Here is an 18,392-nt window from a genome sequence, read left to right as displayed (position 1 = left end):
TACAATATTATGATTATTAAAGCTTCTGCGTGCCCATGTCGGTAAGTAGACCGAAACGAATTAACCATTAGCTTACACGTGTATTTCTTGTTAGGCTTTTCCCCAAGATCTTTAGCATCCATATGGGCAGATCCCCTAATAATAAAAGTAATTTCATTTAGACCTACATTCCCAGAGTTTGTAGGGAGCACCTACATGAAAGTGGCTCTGCTGCAGGCAAAATGCACATTTTTAAAACAGGACCTGTTGAAGTGTCAATTACAGAGCTTATCATTTGGTTTGACGTGAACAGGCACAATGCAGAGATCAGGCCTAGACGCTTAAGAAGAGTCTCAGTCTAAATGTAAATGTGGTCTAATTGCATTTTATTTTGACAGACGGCACACGCTATATAAACTCCACAAACTTGGAGAAACCTGTGCTCGTGTCCACCAGGTGTCGCCGCTGATCCAGTCTGTTAAACGGACTATCTCTGGATGATGAACGTAAACTTCATGATTTTGATTGACCTCTGACCTACTACAGAAGAGACTCGAGGATATCAGCGGAGAGACTTTAGAGTGTAAGTATGACTATGCTTTATGCCTAAGATGTAGGCTACAATACAATATTGAATTAAAATATTACAAAAACTACACAGTGTATGTAGTCTAAATAAATCATCCTCATATTTTGACAACATGGGTCCTAACGCCCCAATACACAAGTTGGATCTATGAAAAAAATATTATTCAAAAAAAAAATATTATTCAAAAAAAAATATTATTCCAAAAAATCTCTCCACACAGAATATGGAAAGCAACTTTTTTGTTCTGTCTGTTTTTTATATATTTGTTATTGAAATTCAATCCTGTTTCAACAAAAAGCCCTTGAGTGCTAATCATCCCAAGGTGATCTTTCTCAAAGCCATTACACAAAGGCATAATAATAAAAAGGTTTAGTATAATATAGATCAAATCTGCTTTAGTGTGGGTCAGTGACCCAAACTATTCTGGCTCTTGCAGCCTTAATAGTCTGCTCCATTGGGAGCATAATGTTTGGATTGGTTGCGAAATATATAGACCATAAAGAGACAAAAGGATGTCATAAAGGTTGATTAAAGCTCTGGTTAAAAGACAGAGGCAGACAGGCTCTGAGTTATGGGGCTTTTCACACAGCGTATTGTTGAAATGACTATGCTCTTAGAGAGTGGAGTGCTCGGTGCAGAGTGGTAAACATTTCTCCCAGTGAGCAGTCATTAATCCCAGAGTCAGGACTCACTGCCACTGTCTGTGGTGCTTCAACCACAGCCGCCCGGCACCAGCGGGTCATGCAGTCCAACATAAATGTGCTGGGCCTCAGACATGTTTAAATCTTCTCTAATGTGTTGGAGCAGTACTCAGACCCCTGACAGACTGTTCTGTTGGGCATTTAGCAGTTAATTACACAGGTACAGCAAAGCTTTTCTCAGTGAGTTTTCATTCAGTAATCAAACCTTCTGAATTACATTTTCCCATCAAATTATTGTTCCCTCTTTCAATTCAAACTTCAAAAGTAATGTGATTGCAAATACAAGATGCAGAGAAAGCATTTGTCCTTACTGACAGAACAGTCAGATTGAGCTCGGGTGAGTGTACAGCATGCGCACACATCGAGGGGCAGAGGCTCAGCTCAGTGTGCGACTGCTGCCCTCGTGTTTTGGTTCGTTATGGTTTGACGCTCGGGTTTGTCTCCCAGCGCAAAGTGTGTGGTTGTTTTGCATGTGCGCTTGGGACGTCCACCCTTTTGGCTCCCGGTTCGCTCTTCACGGTCTGTCTCTGGGCTCGGGGCGTGTTTTGGCTGACTCCGCCCGCCTCGCGCCGCCTCGCGCCGCCTCTCTCGTGGACCGCAATGATTTAGAAGTTCAGGAATCCCACGTGACGTCAGCCCGGGGTGACGTTATGCTTCTCTAAATAGATCGTATTGTAATCTTTTCTCAGTCCAACGTGGTTTCTTCTGAGAGACTGCTTCACATTTTCTACATTTGTTTGGTAAGTTGAAAAGCATACTTGAGCACGCGGGCTTTCGTGCATGCGCATGTACTGGCTTTGTGTCACTCCGCGCTTCTGCTACTTTTGTCTCTTTTTGTGCAACAGCTTGTGATGAGTTCGCTCCACTGTTTGCCAACGCATTGTTTCTCCTCATTTATTTGCACGGAGGATAAAAGAATAGAAAATACTGGATCGGTTTTGTGTGAATAATTGCATTGCCATCTCACTCCATCGTTGCCTGTTGCCTGTTGAAGTTCAACTCGAGTCAAGTGCTGCTGCTCGGACCAGTCCGTGTCTAGCGCACCGCAACACAAGGGTACTCGTGGTAATTGATGAAAACATTAGTGCACAGCTTTTTCATTGCACTAGACGTTAATGTACCACCCGAGCGCTCCTCCGTCGTCCCTGCGTCTTTGCACCATTGTCACGCCTGTTGTCCCATCTCCGGATAGAGCCTTTAACCGGTGCACGCTGCGTCCTGTCACTGCCCGGATGAAAACTATGCAGATTGAAAGGTTCGTTTACAATTACTGAAAAACTCAATCTTATTTATGCCTTATTTATCCGTATTAGAAGTGACCAGCATTACGTCATTCTGCAGGTTAGTCGATATTTGATTAAATGTTGTCGAGACGCGGAGGTTTCTTTGAGAAGGGTTGCTGACAAGGCGTGCTTTGTGACCGCTGTTCGTGTTTTAATCACTCGCTTTTATTGCGTTTATGTGACAACACTATCAATAACCACTTGTTTTTAAGTGAATTCATTATGGTCTAGTTTTATCCCCTGTCTAGTTTTAATTGGCTGCATCAATAGTCTAAGATATGTGAGTGTGGCACGTTATAATTATCTTTTGGCAATAGAAAAATACTGACATGTTTTGTTGCAATACACTGCGCTACAAATTATGAAGTGCCTGTATAAACAACTTCATCTCTGTTGAAACCCACCTTGATCTAATGCTAAATTAAAACTATATACTGTAAATCATATTGTAATTAATAAAAAAAAAAATGTACATGTATTTTTTCACTTTTATTCAACAAGATAATTTGCTTGTCTTGTACTTTTAGTAGTTTTTGTGACTTGTAATACAAATTCACACTCAGGTTGTTGAATGCATTAAAAGTTTCTGTGCATCTGGTTTCCTTTACATTGCATTTAAAGGATTTAGATAATTGTCCTTTTTTATAGGAAATCCTCCACTGTAGGTTTTGTACACATGGACCAGCTTTGTTTTGGTTTTGAGCTAAATGTTTGCTTTAAGTGCAGGAGAAGTTGCCTCAGGCGTTGCCGAGTTCATACCATGGACCTGAGTTGTCAAAGTGTAGGTGAAAGGTATAGGGGGGTTGATTGACCACGTTTCTTTGTGTGTGCCATAACCCCCAAATGCCTTTCCAGCTAAACCCTCTTTTCCTCACCATATTGTTTAAATTGTTCTATACGACCTACCTGGAGAATTCTCCCTTGCTCCACATGAAATCGAACTCCACAGCCTAATCCTTCCCCCCTCTCACATCAGGATTTAGTTAATGTAAAGTGTAACTAAATTTCCTTTGCTAACCTAAAACATCTATATCAAAGACGAACAGTCAAGGTGAAGGTGGTATGTGCCGATTTTTCTGTGAAATTTGTGATGATTAAAAAGTATGTTAAGTTAAAAGTTAAAATTTATTGATTTGTGTGTAGTGAAATTTATTTGTCCATTCTGCGAAAACACACAATTTAAAGGCAGAGTATCATGTATCATGACAAGAATAAAACCTGCATATTCTTGTCATGATAGTCAATACACTCAAGATTTTTATTTTTTTATTTTTATTTTTTTCATAAAATACAGCGATACAGAAGACTGTGGGCTCCTTTAACATCTTCATTGTATCAACAAGATTTTAAACAGTCAAATGTAATTTTCAACCCATAACAATAATTATTTCTTAAATTTTACCATGCAGTCATAGTATTTCTGAAAAAGGTCAAGACTGTTCATAGTACTAATTCCTGCTCAAATAAGTATCTTGTTTCAATACTAGTTTTGCTATCGATCAATTGCATTGACAACCCTAGAATGTAAAGGATGGGATAAGTTTACACTTCTTCCCTCCATTCCCTTTTTGGGATATGTACATGAATTGCACTGATGGAAGTATTCTTATTATAAATCAATGTTTTGCTATATGAACATATCTTGTAGCAAAACATCAAAAATCTTGAACCTTTATAAAGTATGATATGTATGTTGTTGGTGTTTATTGTGTGACAGCAGAGCAGGTGAGTCCAGGGGCCGCTCTGCAGATGCAGGGCCCCTGTAGTGAGAGAAAGAGGGAGCAGAGCTGAGCCTGACACAGAGACCCTGTCCAGACGTGGTCCTGCAGCCTCCGTCATGAACTACAGCTTGTTAGGAAAACAGGACTACTGCGCTAAACACAATATTTGAGTGTTTTGACTGAGCTTGAGGAAATAGTCTGTGCCCATGTAAAAGGCACATATACACCCATAATGTATGAAGGCATTCATGGTTGACACGGGACATGCAGCTGGACTCATGCAAATCGTTTTGTGTAAAATATGTGTCAACAGCAACAGCTATTGAAAAAGTCAGATATTTTAATTCTACGTTACTATAGACAAACTACGCTAGATGCAGACAATTGTCTTGTGTACAGTTTTTTTTTTCACATAGAATCACGATATTCAGTGAATTTTATTCTCTCATTGACCTCATATTATTATGTAGTTAAATATAAACATGTTGGTATTGATTTATATTATTCACAAAATGTTTAGTTTAGCTGAATCCCTTTAACATGGGTTACATATACTTAACCTTCTCTATACTTTCAGTATGATGTTTTCAGGGATGCACATTTATACTGCACAATTATTCTTAATCACATTTCAGTTGTTGCATTTATCACATATTGTTATGTAATAGGATGTCCTCAAGGAAACAACTAAATATTCTGCCTTTTATGGAAATGACTTGCTAAGCCTGTAGTCTAGACTTCTACAAACGTGTTCTGAATGTGATTCCTGTATTAGTTTTTTAGCAGTTCATATTTCAGTGTTCTCTCAAATACTAATACTCCTGGGTGTGTTTCAAATGCGCGCTGTGATCCTGAATCCTAATTTGAAAGCATAAATCGGATACACTTTACTTTCTCTTGTGAAAAAACAAATTTCTTTTTTCTCCACAGTTGTATGAGAAGCTGACCAGAGTGATGAACGCAGACCAGGAAAGGCCGTTTGTGTGCACCGCCCCTGGCTGTTCTCAGGTGAAGAGGTCAAAGAGTGCACATCCTTTTACCTGAACTGTAATAAGAGCGTTACATAGAGGAGGCTACGTGCACAAGGGAGAATAGAATAAAAGTGAAGTTACTGCATGGACAGAAAGCATAGAGCTAAAGGTCATTCATCAAAAATTTATTCAGCAAAATTCTATTCATCAAAAAGCTGTTAATTTAAGCAAAGCAAAATTACATGTTTGTTGTCAATAAGCAGAATTACTCATGTAGTTAGCATTATAAAGGTGCACTGTGTAGCATTTCCAGTGGGGGGTTGGCCATGATGTAGATATTACTGCTTTGCTTGGAATGTTCCACACTGTAATGTTCTACTTACTTAACATGTATTTAGTCAATTATTTTTTAAATCACATTATAATTGTATTATTGTGAGTGGGATCACCTCTCCACAGATCTGTTCATTGGCCTGGTGGTGTTTTATGCTTGTCTACATGGAGATTGTATGATTGTATGAGAAGTACTGCTGCCAAAGTGTGGAACATTTTGAGCAAAGCAAAAAAAAAAAAATCTTCATGGAAATAAGTAAAATAAGTAAATTTTTCTGTCTTTGTTCCTCCTTGATAGCGCTTTCCCACAGAAGACCATCTGATGATCCACCGACACAAACATGAGATGACCCTCAAGTTCCCTGCCATAAAGAACGACAACATGTTATCAGGTAAGTTATAGCTACAGTCTTCACAGGAAATCTGCAGCACTTGTGCAGGTGTGTGCGTCTGACTCATGCTCCCAGACACACGTCTGTATCATCAGCACACTTTACAGCATGTCTGTTCCTCCCCTGTGCCAATTCACTCAGACAGAAAGAGCAGGAGCACCCAAATATGAGATTAAACTATAATAATATAAGAAATAGGTATGCTGAATTATTTGTCAAACCTAAGTAAAACATAGCTCAAAACCTATGAGTCTAAACATAGGTCAAATAATCACTTTTACACACCATTGGGTATGTGGTTTATGCAGTATAAAATCAATGTCCATTCAGAAATGCTGTTTTATTTATGTTATTTCCAAGTTGGCGGGCAAATAACAAACATATATGTTCAAAGACTACTTGCTGACAGATAAAAAAGCATAGACCCACCCAGGTGCACTCTGTATTAGCCCACTATTTCCCCCTAAGCGACTAATCCATAGGAAAGACAGCAAAAACAAAAATAAACACAGAGATACCTAAATCAAATTAGTAAATTAGTTTCACTTAGACAATTAAGTAAATCTTTGGATAATCAAAATAGGCAAATAGCTCCTACATAATCTATGTTAGATAAATTCAGTAAAAAAAATAAACAAACAAACAAAAACAATGGCAATAGTTTATACCACATATTTGAGTATTTTGATGTTTAAAAAAATTAAAACTGCATTTGTATTTTACAGTAGGGTTCTGTCCTTATTTGAGGTTTCATGATCTGAAAACTTTGACTTTGCACTTGTTTTCACCATTAGGTTAATATTCATATCACTGACCACGATTACCTAAATGTACTGCTCAAGGCCAACCAATGACCTTGGCGTCAAAGACAGAGCAGCACGACAGCCAGGCCACTGAAATTGTACCTTTTTTATTATTTACACTGGACAGCGGGATTGGATTTTCTAGGCCAGATCCTCATTGACCTCTACAGCATCAGAGTTACAATGCCTCAGAGTGTTATTGTTATAACATATTATAGAGTGAGAGCTCAGAATTAAAAGTGTGATAGTGATACTGCGGTAACTTCACAGCATAGTTAAACATGACACAAAATTTTCGCACAAAATGTAGCGCTCAAGAAAACAAGTGTGAACCGCAAATGGTGTACTTAAGCAAAGACTAACCCATAGGAAATAAAAAATATATAAAAATAATATACAAAATAGCATCGTATTAGACTCATTCAATGCTACTTTTCTCGATATGCTCTATGTGGAAAAATAAATGTGCTGTTTTCAAGAAAAAAACATGACAAACCTTAAGTGCGTGAAATTACTTTTTACATGAAAACACTACAAATGCCAGACACAAACTTCTATGTTTTTGTTTAGTTTCATATTTCAGGAAAATATCAGTCACAATTTATCTTTGTTTATTTTGAACATGGCTTAGAATTTTAAGTTAAAGTCTTTTTAGATATTCTATTACAAACAGTTTTGAGGACAGAAGAAGGATAGCCAGTGATGGTTTTACTAATTTTGTTCATGGAAATCAGAGCAGTGCTATATATTTTGTTCAGCATCATTTCTTTGGTCATTCCCCAGTCTAACCAGAATAAATAAACAAAGCTTTAAATTTGCTTTTAACCTTTAAAACAATCCTGATCCTGAAATCACCCTCAGTCATGTGAAACCTGATCTGTGTGCACCCCCAAAGTCAAGTTGAACCCTGCAGCTCCACAAATGAGACCCTCCCCACTCTGAGCATGCTCTGGGCTCCGTCAGCTCAAATAGTCCTGTCAAAAGGGTATATTTTTGTTTTACATTAACATAAAAATTTTTTTACTTCCTTTGTAAACAGTGAGACGACATGGGCTCTCAAATGACTTCTTTCCTTCTTTCTTTTTCATAGGAAGAAACTGTTTATGGATGTGACAAAATACAAAATTGTATTTGTTATGAAATGCTCTGAAATGAACTGAAGTCACAGTCAATAAAATTCTTTATAACATGACCAAGTACTATTTATCCACTCTTATCTATAATGAATTGTTGAATTGATATATTTTGCTTGAGAACATTTTCTCATTATTTCAAACACTGGCATTCTGCTAACGTTAAATAAATAAATAAAATTAATTGTATAATGAGTATGTATGAATATGTATTTTCTGTCTTTGTTTTCAGACCAGACCCCCACGCCGACACGCTTCTTGAAGAACTGTGAGGAGGTGGGGCTCTTCAGTGACCTGGACTGCTCGATTGAACAGGAGTTCTGCAAGGCTCAGGAAGAGGAGGACAGTAAACAGGTACCACCAGAAGAGAAGACCCCCCCTTCCCTTCAGGCTAAAGTAAAACCTTTTTGAACCCAAAGTCATGACCACCCACAGGGTGGTCATTGGTGCTTGGCTGTCCTGTTATTAAGGGAAGGAAGAAACATACATTTATATAATATTTTTATTAGCCATAATTACTGTATGTCATATTTTGTTTTTCTACAACTTATTTTTACGACACACATTAGTTGGGTATAAGTTATACCCTTTATTAGCAATAGATTGGTGGGGAAAAACTCCTAAGGTCATTCTCCATAGGAACAAAACATTTTGTAGCAGTTTGATCTCACCAGATTTCAACATGGTTGCTATTATTCTATTATCAGCTATGAACTCATTCTTGACATCTGTCTGTTATAGTTTACATGCACTACAGTGTTTTAGGGTGGATTCACACATGTACACGTGTCCTGGTTTGGCCCTGTTTAGCCCTCATGTAGACTCGGTTTGCTCCTGTTCGACTAGAATTGTTCCAGTTTAGTTCTGATCTTGCCTAGGTTTAGTCCCATTTAGTCTCTAGTTAGATGTGTTGTGTGCAAATGTAAACGCAGCCTCAATCTTAGCCATGTCACTCCTGAACACAATTAGTCTTGTTGACAGAGACAGACAGGCAGGTGAACCTCTGTGACCCCTGACAGGAGCAGAGAGCCAGTTCTTCACCTGAGACTTCAAACAGCTCCAAAACACTCTGTCAGCATGATTTTTTTTCTTTTATTACATAGAAACAAGTTGAGTTTCTGTAAAAAACCTGACCCAGCATTTGCATTGCTAGAACTCTGTGATCATTTATACATTATGGAATCCCCCTGAGGTACCTTCACCTTAAACTAGGCCTGTCACAGTAATTACTATACTGACTTATTCAATATATCATAGAAAGAACAATATTTCCTCATTGAGAAGAAAGTTAACTGGGATTGTCTGAATTTCCAGTTATTATGTCAGTGGTTTCAGTATTATAGTTTTGTGTGATACTTTTCACAATGACATTTTAAAGTGTGCTATAATGCTATAGAAAATATAGACAATAAACAATAATAGTGAAATTTAATTATGCCACTGATACAAAATGTAAAGATTGTCCTCAAAAATGTTTTTAAAAGCACAATATTGTTTAAAAAAAACAAGGTGCAATAAATGAATAACAAAATGAAAGTGACTTTGCATTTGTAATGAGTCATAAAATTAATTTGCATTTGAAACTCAAACGTTATCATAGTGCTGAAAAAAAAAAAGTTCCCCACTAGTAAAAGAAGAAAAAAAAAGAAGAATCCACAATAAATATTGCCCCTGAAAAATAATTGTTCCTGCTATCACTGAACAATATTGTGATTATGGTGAGAGGCCTACCTACCTAAAACCTGAGGACTAGTGGAATCAGCAGCAGCAGACAGAGGTTATCTCATGTCTGTGGATGCCTCAGGTCAGAGTCTGGCCTCAGGTTGTGTGGTTTAAAGAGGGAGGTCCTGCAGTGTCAGCACAGGCCTGTCTGAGCAGCTCTGAGAGGACGGAGCTTCATATGGAGAGGCAAACTCCAGACTCTTACACATTTGACTTATTTAGTCATGACATCAGGTACAAACATCAGTCTTTTCAGTAAAAATAAATATAACAACATAAACAGTGTATCATTGATGGCTCCAATGGTGACTGTTACAGAGTAAAAATCTGTACAAAATTGCAATTTAATGTAATGCCTTTATTACTACTAAATTAACTCATTAAATGTTTACTATGTATTTTTTTTGGTGGGGAGGTCAGCTTGTCTTCAAGATGTTCTCCCACAGTATGGCATTAAACATTTCTATACTGCATTTATTCAAATACAGGCTCTTAAAATACCTTGACAAACATCTATTCCTAACATGAATGGGATTTGCTTCTCTTCCAGTCTGACGTGTAACTTGGCCTGATGGCGTATATACTGTATGTCTCCATGGAGATAGAGAGGCAGACAAGCGATAACATCTCCAAGCAGACCCTACACAAAAAAAGTGGAGGTGGCAGGTGGCAAACCCTACACCAGAAAAGTTACATAGTTCAGCTTTAATGAGTTTATTTGTTTATTGTATAACAGTAATCCTTGAGATGTCCCATGTTGCTATGAAGAGGTTCTTCAGACATTTCATTTACATGTGAATAGTTTGTACCAGGACCTTGTGTTTTTCTGTCAAGTCCACATAAGAAGAGAAATGTGGTGTTGATTACGCTCTGCACTCAGGAGAAACCTGCACATGATAATTTATAGAGTTCCTCATTATCCAGAGAGCTATGGTGCCCAAGGCCAAACAGCCCCGATGCTGTTGTGATGAAACTGCACTGGTGGAAAGAATGTGACAGTCTGACACTTTCTCACCTTGAACACTGTTTGTCTGCAGAACATCACGCTGCATAGCCAGGCCCCGCACAACCAGCCCCCGCACAACCAACCCCCGCACCAGCCGCCCCCGCACCAGCCGCCCCACTCACGGATGGGCAACCACGACACCAGCATCGTCATCCAGCAGGCCCTGCCCTCACCGCAGTCCAGCTCCGTCATCACTCAGGCACCCTCCACAAACAGACAGATCGGGTGAGTCCTTATGCTCATGTTAGAGAAGAAACGAGAACATTATTATTACTCTTGGCCTGTCACAATAAATTATATCAACATATTGTTCATAGGCTAAGAATGTTCATCTTGTCCCCTTAGTAGATTAACTGTGGTTCACATACTGTACATCAGACAAATATAGAAGGAATGATGTACTAATTTCACTAACTTCACTAAGTTTTTTTTTGTTTAATATTTATCATGTGTAAATTCTCTTTGCATTGCGGTGAACTTAAAAAAAACAACAAAAAACTGCCTACTAAATTTATGCTATCTATTTACTGTACATGTAGAATATGTATTTTGGGGAATTATCCTGATTTGGGGTTATCGGTGTCAGTGGCATAAAGTAGTTCTAGTGTTATTATTTATTGTGATATTTTCTGTTGCAAAATGTGTTATCGTGACAGGACTATATTACTCTGTGACAGACATGGTGTTATGTGGGTCTGTGTCCTGTAGAAAGGTGATCTTTGGGGGTCTCACCTCAACAGTGTCATGGCGACGGCCTCGAGCTGAACTGGTCTTTGTATGGTGCTGTCAGCTGCCTCAGTCTCAAGGGGGATGTCGGGGTTTTGTTACATTTGTGCCGTGTGTGCGTCCTGAGATTCATGGTTTGCTGTTCGTTGAGTATTGTCCCACAGCAGAGCATGCCACAGGCTCCCAGAGGATACGATGAGGTCATTGTTGAGGACCCAGCCGTGACTGCTTTTACAACAGTTTAGCATTTCATGCTCTAAAATAGTTCCTTTCTCTCTATGGGAAATTTAGTCCAACACTTAGACCAGCCTCTCTGTCACTGTGGGGTATTAAGTAACACAAACATTATGTAATAAACACATTTGTCAGTGCAGATAGCATACTTGTTTATTTAAAGTACCATTTATAGCAACTTATTTGTTTTTATTAATTGCCACATATTTAAAATCCTACAGTGTTTCTGCCCCGTCTCTGGTTTTGCTGCTGCGGTTGGTGTCAGGCGTGTTTTTTGCTTGTGGCACTCCTGGACACGGAGAGGTTCAGGCTGAGCTCTAGGATCAAGACTATTTTAACACTTTTCAAGAAAGGTCTAACTTTGTCCTATTTTTGTATTTTGTTCAGTATTGATACTTGTTCAAATGAGTATCTACTTTCTAGTTTGAGCATTGATTAGTATCTAGATGAAGATATTTTGTGTTGTGAAACTGTGTGTTGCTTAGGGCTGTAGTCCTTTAATCCCTTAGTTGATTAATCGGTCAATGGTTTTTAGTTGACTGTTGATTTTATATGGACCACAGCAAAAAAAAGAGAAGGATTGGAGTGAATAAGATGGAGTTTTGAGAGTTTATTCTGCATATTTACAAATAAATGTGCTGTTTAGTTTTCTGTGTAAATATTTTTTTTTTCATAAATTCTCTTTAGTTTGTGGATACTTAATAGTTTTGAGAGCTTTCGCCACTGCCATGTGGCCCCTTTCAGAGCCTGGTCTATGTAGCTCTATGTTGCTGTATGGAGCTGTGTAGGCCTGTGTGGTTGAGCTGTGTGTTGCTGCTTGTGTAGATTTACAGCTTGAGGAGCTGGTGAATATTGGATGGAGGCACATCAGTTAAGCCTGACTGACACTGCACTGGGCTCTTTGTCCAGAACAGGGTGGAATTTCATCCCCTTGAAGGAGCAGCAATCACTGCTGTAACAGAGACTTGGCCTGCTCTGCCTCACCTGAGTTTACCTGTCATTAAAACTCTGCACCTTCCTTCAGCTAATGCTCACCTATTTATCCAGTTCATACTATATGATTCTCATTATCTTCTTCATTTTATAATAGAAAACACAATAGTGTGTTAGCTTCAGCATCATAGTGACCAATGCTATAAATGCTTTGAACCCCAACAAGTGATTTACCAACCAAAGTCATAAAACCATAAATATGGTTTATTTCAGTTAGTTTGGAAGTAATGTAGGCAGAGTAGGGAAAACATCTGATAAGAACAAATCTTTGTCTGATCACTATAATCTTGGATCCCTTTGCCTGGCTGGTGCAACTCACATACAGCATCCAATGAATTAGGATAACAAGTCATTTTCATTGTTCCACAATGTTTACTAAAGAGCTTTGAGGCTTGGAATCAATTAGGATTGGCTTTCCTCAAGTCCATTTACTTTGGGGCTGATCGGGGCCGGCAGCTGTGAAACCTGAGGACCACTCACTCTTTCTCTTTTCTCCTCTCGCTCTGGGCTCTTCTGGGACCTAAACCGACACAAGCCAGTGTGAAAAAGAACAGCCCATTTTAATGTCACAACTGTCATTAACACGCAAACACAAACTGGTGTATAACACTTCTAAAAGATTTTTGCTTCAATTTAAAACATCTGCGGCTGGGTTACAGTTATGAGTTAAATGTGCGGGGCATTAGTGGTGGGCCACATTGACAAAAATCTCTAACTTTTGGGGAGTAATTATGTTTGTATGATAACATAATCACATAGTCAGATGATATTTTGCAGTCCAACAGAAATGTGCTAAAACATGCCTGTAAATGTCTTGGTTGTGCTGTAAAATATACCATAAAAGGGCAGGAATATCTCATACCATTTCGTGAAAGATTACATTGCATTTTTTTTCCAGATCTTTTAACTTCTCCTCCTTAATTTCTTCTCATAGAATATTCCCAGTGCTCTGATTTTGCTTATCTTCAAAACCGCTATTTTGATCTTATCATAATCAGGCTCTGATAGAAACTTGTGTTCATCCTTATCGTGTGTTTTGAGGTGCTGGTATGATGCAGGTACTCACTTGGCATTCTTCTCTCAGTGATCAAGAGACAGTTGGATGCACCTGGCTTAACTAAGAACACAGTAAAGCACAGATGTGGTTAAATACCTACTTGTCAGGTTTTTTGATGTGGTTTTCAACACCTCCATATTTCTCTGTCAGATATTAGATACAGATGTGGGTAGTACTGTTAAATTTTTTTTTTTTTTACTTTTTAATGAGTAGTTGGAGTAGTTTTCAGATATCATAGTTTTACTTCTATCATAATATTGCAGTGTAACAATACTGTTGAGTAAAGGTTTTGGTTACTCTTCCCAAAAGTTTATATTGACAATATTAAATCATTTGAGCGTCTGTGTTTCTTGCACCACTCCTTCAGTTGTGTTTTAGTTTTTCTCATAATGCCCAAAAGCAGATTTTGTGCATTTACATTCATTTACAAATTATAAATCAGATGTTATGTTGAGTTAGTCTCAACATAACAGTTAGTCTTACAATTCTCTTACATGTGTCGTAGTTTCCCCAAATGCTTTTTAACTCTTACTTGAGTCATTTCTTGGACCACTGATTTAGACTTCTTCATTAGTAATAATATTATTTTTATTTACGTTCATTTTTGGTTACTCTACCCACCTCTGATTTGTTATAGAAATGTATGATTCCCACAAGAAGCTTGTCATTTCTTGATACTATGAGATACTTAGCGATGTTTCATGATTTGTGCAACGTGCCGGCTGCATTGCTGTTTGTGCAAAGGAAGTTATTTATTGGTTTGGTTTCCCCATGTATCTAAAACATCTCATTACGTTTTCACACCTTCCACTCTCCAAACTGTTTGTGGTTCCCAGTGTTGCCTTTAGGGGAAGTAACGCAGAAAGACGGTGGTTCTTTTTATGATCTGGTTTCATGTCGTGCATAAGCGGTGTGTGACACATTTGCTGTTAACTTCCTGTGTTTCTTCAACAAAATTTTGGCTGGCCAATGATTTACTTCAAAAGAGGGTATTTATAATAATTTCATATTCTCAAAGATATGTTTGTTTGTTTTTATCTGAAGATTTATAGCCAGTCCTCTGTCATTAAAAGCATGTGATTTGGAACAGAGTTACGACTTTAGAAGAATACATTGGACTATTTTTCTGTTAAGAGGCTCTAATTAGTCTGTTTTGTCTATACACATGAAATCCATATTGGAAGGCATTTTATTTATTTAAAATAATACATTTCAACTGAATCAGCTGTCTCAATCAATCATTATGAGGCATGTTTTGCCTTACGCCCAGCCCTAAGTAAAAGTATTTGTTAGACTTAAAATATTACGGTGCACCTAAACATGTCATTTTCAGACAACTAAAATATGTATGTCTTATTATTGTACAATTAATTAATTATAGAGGTACAATTTATTGTTTTTCCATTACAACTTTCAATGTTATCCTTTCATGGATTGCATAACATTTTCCAAAGCGATAATCAAATAAAACACAGCTGATTTCAACAAGCATTGTGCAAGAAATGACAATAGCCCCTGCAGAGACTTATGGGTGTTCCACGGACAAACTTTGACCTATTCAACCCAACTATTTCAACAAAACCTGCTTTATTATTGTTTATGATTAGATTGCTTTTAAAGTGTAGAGAAGGAAGGAGGTCTGTCCCGAGAGCAGGACCTTTGCTAAGTGCCAGAGGTGCCCCGAGTGTTTGCGTATATGCGATGTTTGACAGGATTAACACAAGTATATGATCAGATTAATTACAGGCAAAAGCAGAGGAAGTCCATCTGACCTGAATTAAGATGAGCTCATTGTGTAGTGCAGTGGGTTTAACAGTGTCGAGGAACGCCCAGTCTCTGTTCCCTCTTCATTCCAGCGGGACTGTGTCATCCCTGCCCCGCGGCCACCACACATGCAGGCTCCAACATAGACGCACTGACAGCACCGAGCCAGTGTGGAAACAGGGGATCAGAGGGGGAGATGGAGGAGAGGAAGAGAGGAGGAAATGAGGGATCAGGACGCTGCAAAAGAGAAGGATAGGCATCAGATGTGGATGTGGAGGAGACTGGGCTAATACTGAGCGGATACAGGGTGAATGAAAACACAGAGGTGTAAGATCATGTTTGGATGAGCGCATGGTTAAAGGTGCACAATGCAACTTTTCACGTGTGGAGTCCACCAGCTGCTTGTCTCCATGGAGATGTTTTTGCTTTTTCCTGCAAAGCTGCACAGTTTGCCATTAAAGTAAATTACTGATGTATATCTTGCCACTCCATAAATCTGACATCTACGTCTGGTGATGCTTGTCGCCAGTGCCATACTACGAAACTTTTCAGGCAAAGCACACCACACCAGAACTGGGACTTAACATCTAGACCAGGACTAAACTAGGTCTATAACAGCATTATTTATTCACTCCCCACATCCAGTGGTAAAAAATACCTTTTTTGGCGACACCTGCCCTGGGGTAGACTAACTTGCCCAACCTACCTCTCTGAACTCTACCAATCACACACAACAAATTTCTATATTGACAAGGTGGTTGAAATGTCTGGCCCAATGACACAACAGCAATATGCACAGGTCGAGTCACTGTTACTGTAACTATGCAAAGTTCTTTTTTTGGCACACTGTCCTGTCTTATGTGCAGTAATTTGCATGATTCAAAATTTTATCTTGTTTATCTTCCAATTCGTCCAGCCTTGGAACTGACAGCGTACAGTGCATCTGTAATTTCTTGAACCTGGTTTAGTACGTAATGAGACTACACATATTGCTTTAGTTGAGGGGCAAAATACCAAAACACTAATTTATTTGATCAGATCATTTCCGTTTCTGCTTGGCTCTGCATTGGTATGGTTTAATTGTGCTCCCCAGTGAAGACACCCTCTTGCACATTACTCCGGCGTAGCACCCATCCCTCCTTTGGCCCGCTAATAAAAGTCAGCCCGTGTCGTAGCCCATTAGCACTGATTTATTTGATCAGATTGGTATTATTTCCTCAGTCCAAACCTCATGGCACTCTCCTCCCACCAGTGATTAAAGGCAGTAAATCAGGGGCAGGTCCTGTGTAGTGTTTACTCAGAGAGCCAGGCAGCTGCAAGTTGTTTGAGGCCCTTGTTTCTCTCCATGTTTACCTCCGTCACCATGGAGACTGCACCACCGTCTCCTCAGCGTCTGGAAGTTGGCCCCGGGCTGTTTTGGTTACGTTCAAAAGTTTTGTAGCTGCTGTGTCTAACCCAGAGCTCGCGCACAGTGACTTCACCCGGGTGAGAGGAGCGAGAGCAGATCTGTGAACGAGGAGAGGAGAGAGAGAGAGAGAGGGGGAGAGAAAGAGTGGGAGAGAGAGGAAGAGAAGGAGTGGGAGAGAGAGAGGGAGGGAGAGTGGGAAAGAGAGGAAAGAGTGGGAGCAAGAGAGAGAAAGAGAAAGGGAGAAAAGAGAGGAGGGAGGGACAAATCTGGGGGTAGGCCGGCACAGGGTGGGGGAGGGCCAGAAGCCAAGAGCATTACATCATTACTGGAGCAGAGTCAGAGAGGAAAGGATATGAGTCAGTGAAGTGAGTGCACCTCTCTCTCTCTTTCTCTCTTTCTCTCCCTCTCTCTTTCTTTCTTTTTCTTGCTTGGTCTCACTCTCTCTATCTCTGTTTTCCTTTCTTTGTCTCTTTTCTCTCCCTAACTCTCTACCTTGTCTTTCTCTCTTACGCTCTCTTTCTCCCTTTCACTCTCTTTTTGGCTTTCTTCTCTCTCCTTCTCTCTCTTTCCCTCCATCCTCTCTCTGCCTTACTGTATCATTCTTTCTCGCTCTTTTCCCCCCATTGTCTCTCCCTCTCTCCCCTCCCCTCTCCTCTCAATCCCTCTCCTTCTTTCTTTCCCTCTCTCCCTATCTCTTTCTTGCCTCCTTTCTCTGTCTTACTTTCTCTCGCTCTCTCTTTCTCTCTCCTTTTTTTCTTGTTTCAGTTTCTCTCTCACTCTCTCCCTCTCTCTCTGGACGGCAGCCAAAGCCCTTGTGTTGTGTTGCTCCACACTCGAGTTGGGATGGATGGACTGGTACAGTAGAACTTCACAGATGGAAGAGCAAGTGTAAACAGGCTTTTGACAGCTCAAGTTGTCATCTGTAAACCTGAAAACCACACTATCAAAGTTAGTAGAATGAAGCTAGATAAATAAACTTTTAAGTAAAAAACATTAACAATTTATATAGGAGTGGTTCAAAACAATACAAGCTCTTTTTTTTTTACTAGATTTTTACCAGGTTTAGCGCAGTACTGAAGCTGATGTGATATATGGACTTAGGTTACTTGTTATGAAAACTTCGCAAGTGAGATGAGAAAGAATATGCGAAGTGGCTGATGATGATCAACAGTCGGCGGTCTGGGGATGGGTGTGGGCGGAGCTTGGTGAATCGTCGTGGTAACTTGAGAGCTGTGGGTCAGGACTGCAGAGTGTACCTGCTCTCCCCCAGGGGCCAGGGCCAGAGGTACAGACCATTATCAGCCCCCACCGCGGAGCCACAGTGTTATTATTCACTCACAGAGACACACATGTGCACGTGGGGGAGATGGGCATTCAGACTCACTCATCTATAGGCAACAGACTCATTTGTACAGAACAAAACAAACAAAATAATGCAGTATTCGCTAGGGTTGCTGAATAACTCTACTAAATACTTTAAAAATGCAGTTACTTACTGACTTACTTACTTACTAACATGTTATGTGGGGGTACGGCCACTTTCTTGTCTCCATGGAGATGCCTAGATGCTCCACACT

The 18,392-nt window shown here is 39.4% G+C and overlaps 1 protein-coding gene and 1 long non-coding RNA gene across 5 annotated transcripts in view; one reads left to right on the top strand and one right to left on the bottom strand.

The window, feature by feature from the left end:
* Positions 1-1,936: 1,936 nt before the first annotated feature.
* creb5b (cAMP responsive element binding protein 5b) overlaps positions 1,937-18,392 on the top strand; it is a 38,616-nt gene continuing 22,160 nt past the window's right edge. For 3 of the 4 annotated variants that reach the window (XR_008633468.1, XM_055164021.1, XM_020937530.2), the window contains exons 1-5: positions 1,937-2,009; positions 5,204-5,281; positions 5,876-5,969; positions 8,138-8,259; positions 10,665-10,858. Coding sequence is in view for 3 of the 4 variants with exons in the window: in XM_055164021.1 (XP_055019996.1) it covers positions 5,228-5,281; positions 5,876-5,969; positions 8,138-8,259; positions 10,665-10,858 (464 nt within the window). In the remaining variant the exon portion in view is untranslated. Of the gene's footprint in view, positions 2,010-5,203; positions 5,282-5,875; positions 5,970-8,137; positions 8,260-10,664; positions 10,859-14,597; positions 14,633-18,392 lie in introns of those variants that run through there. The other variant, XM_055164022.1, reaches the window with a different exon arrangement.
* Positions 12,888-17,028, bottom strand: LOC129411855 (uncharacterized). Its single transcript, XR_008633469.1, has 4 exons — positions 16,761-17,028; positions 15,416-15,644; positions 13,653-13,703; positions 12,888-13,106 (listed from the first exon to the last, which is right to left on the bottom strand). It is a non-coding gene; the product is annotated as an uncharacterized LOC129411855 (long non-coding RNA).

The sequence above is a fragment of the Boleophthalmus pectinirostris genome, unplaced genomic scaffold (genome assembly GCF_026225935.1).
Source record: "Boleophthalmus pectinirostris isolate CB_2022bp ecotype Guang Dong unplaced genomic scaffold, ASM2622593v1 HiC_scaffold_6, whole genome shotgun sequence".
Lineage (NCBI taxonomy): Eukaryota > Metazoa > Chordata > Actinopteri > Gobiiformes > Gobiidae > Boleophthalmus > Boleophthalmus pectinirostris.
Note: the sequence above shows the minus strand (reverse complement) of the source record. Positions and strands in the feature narration are given on the sequence as shown.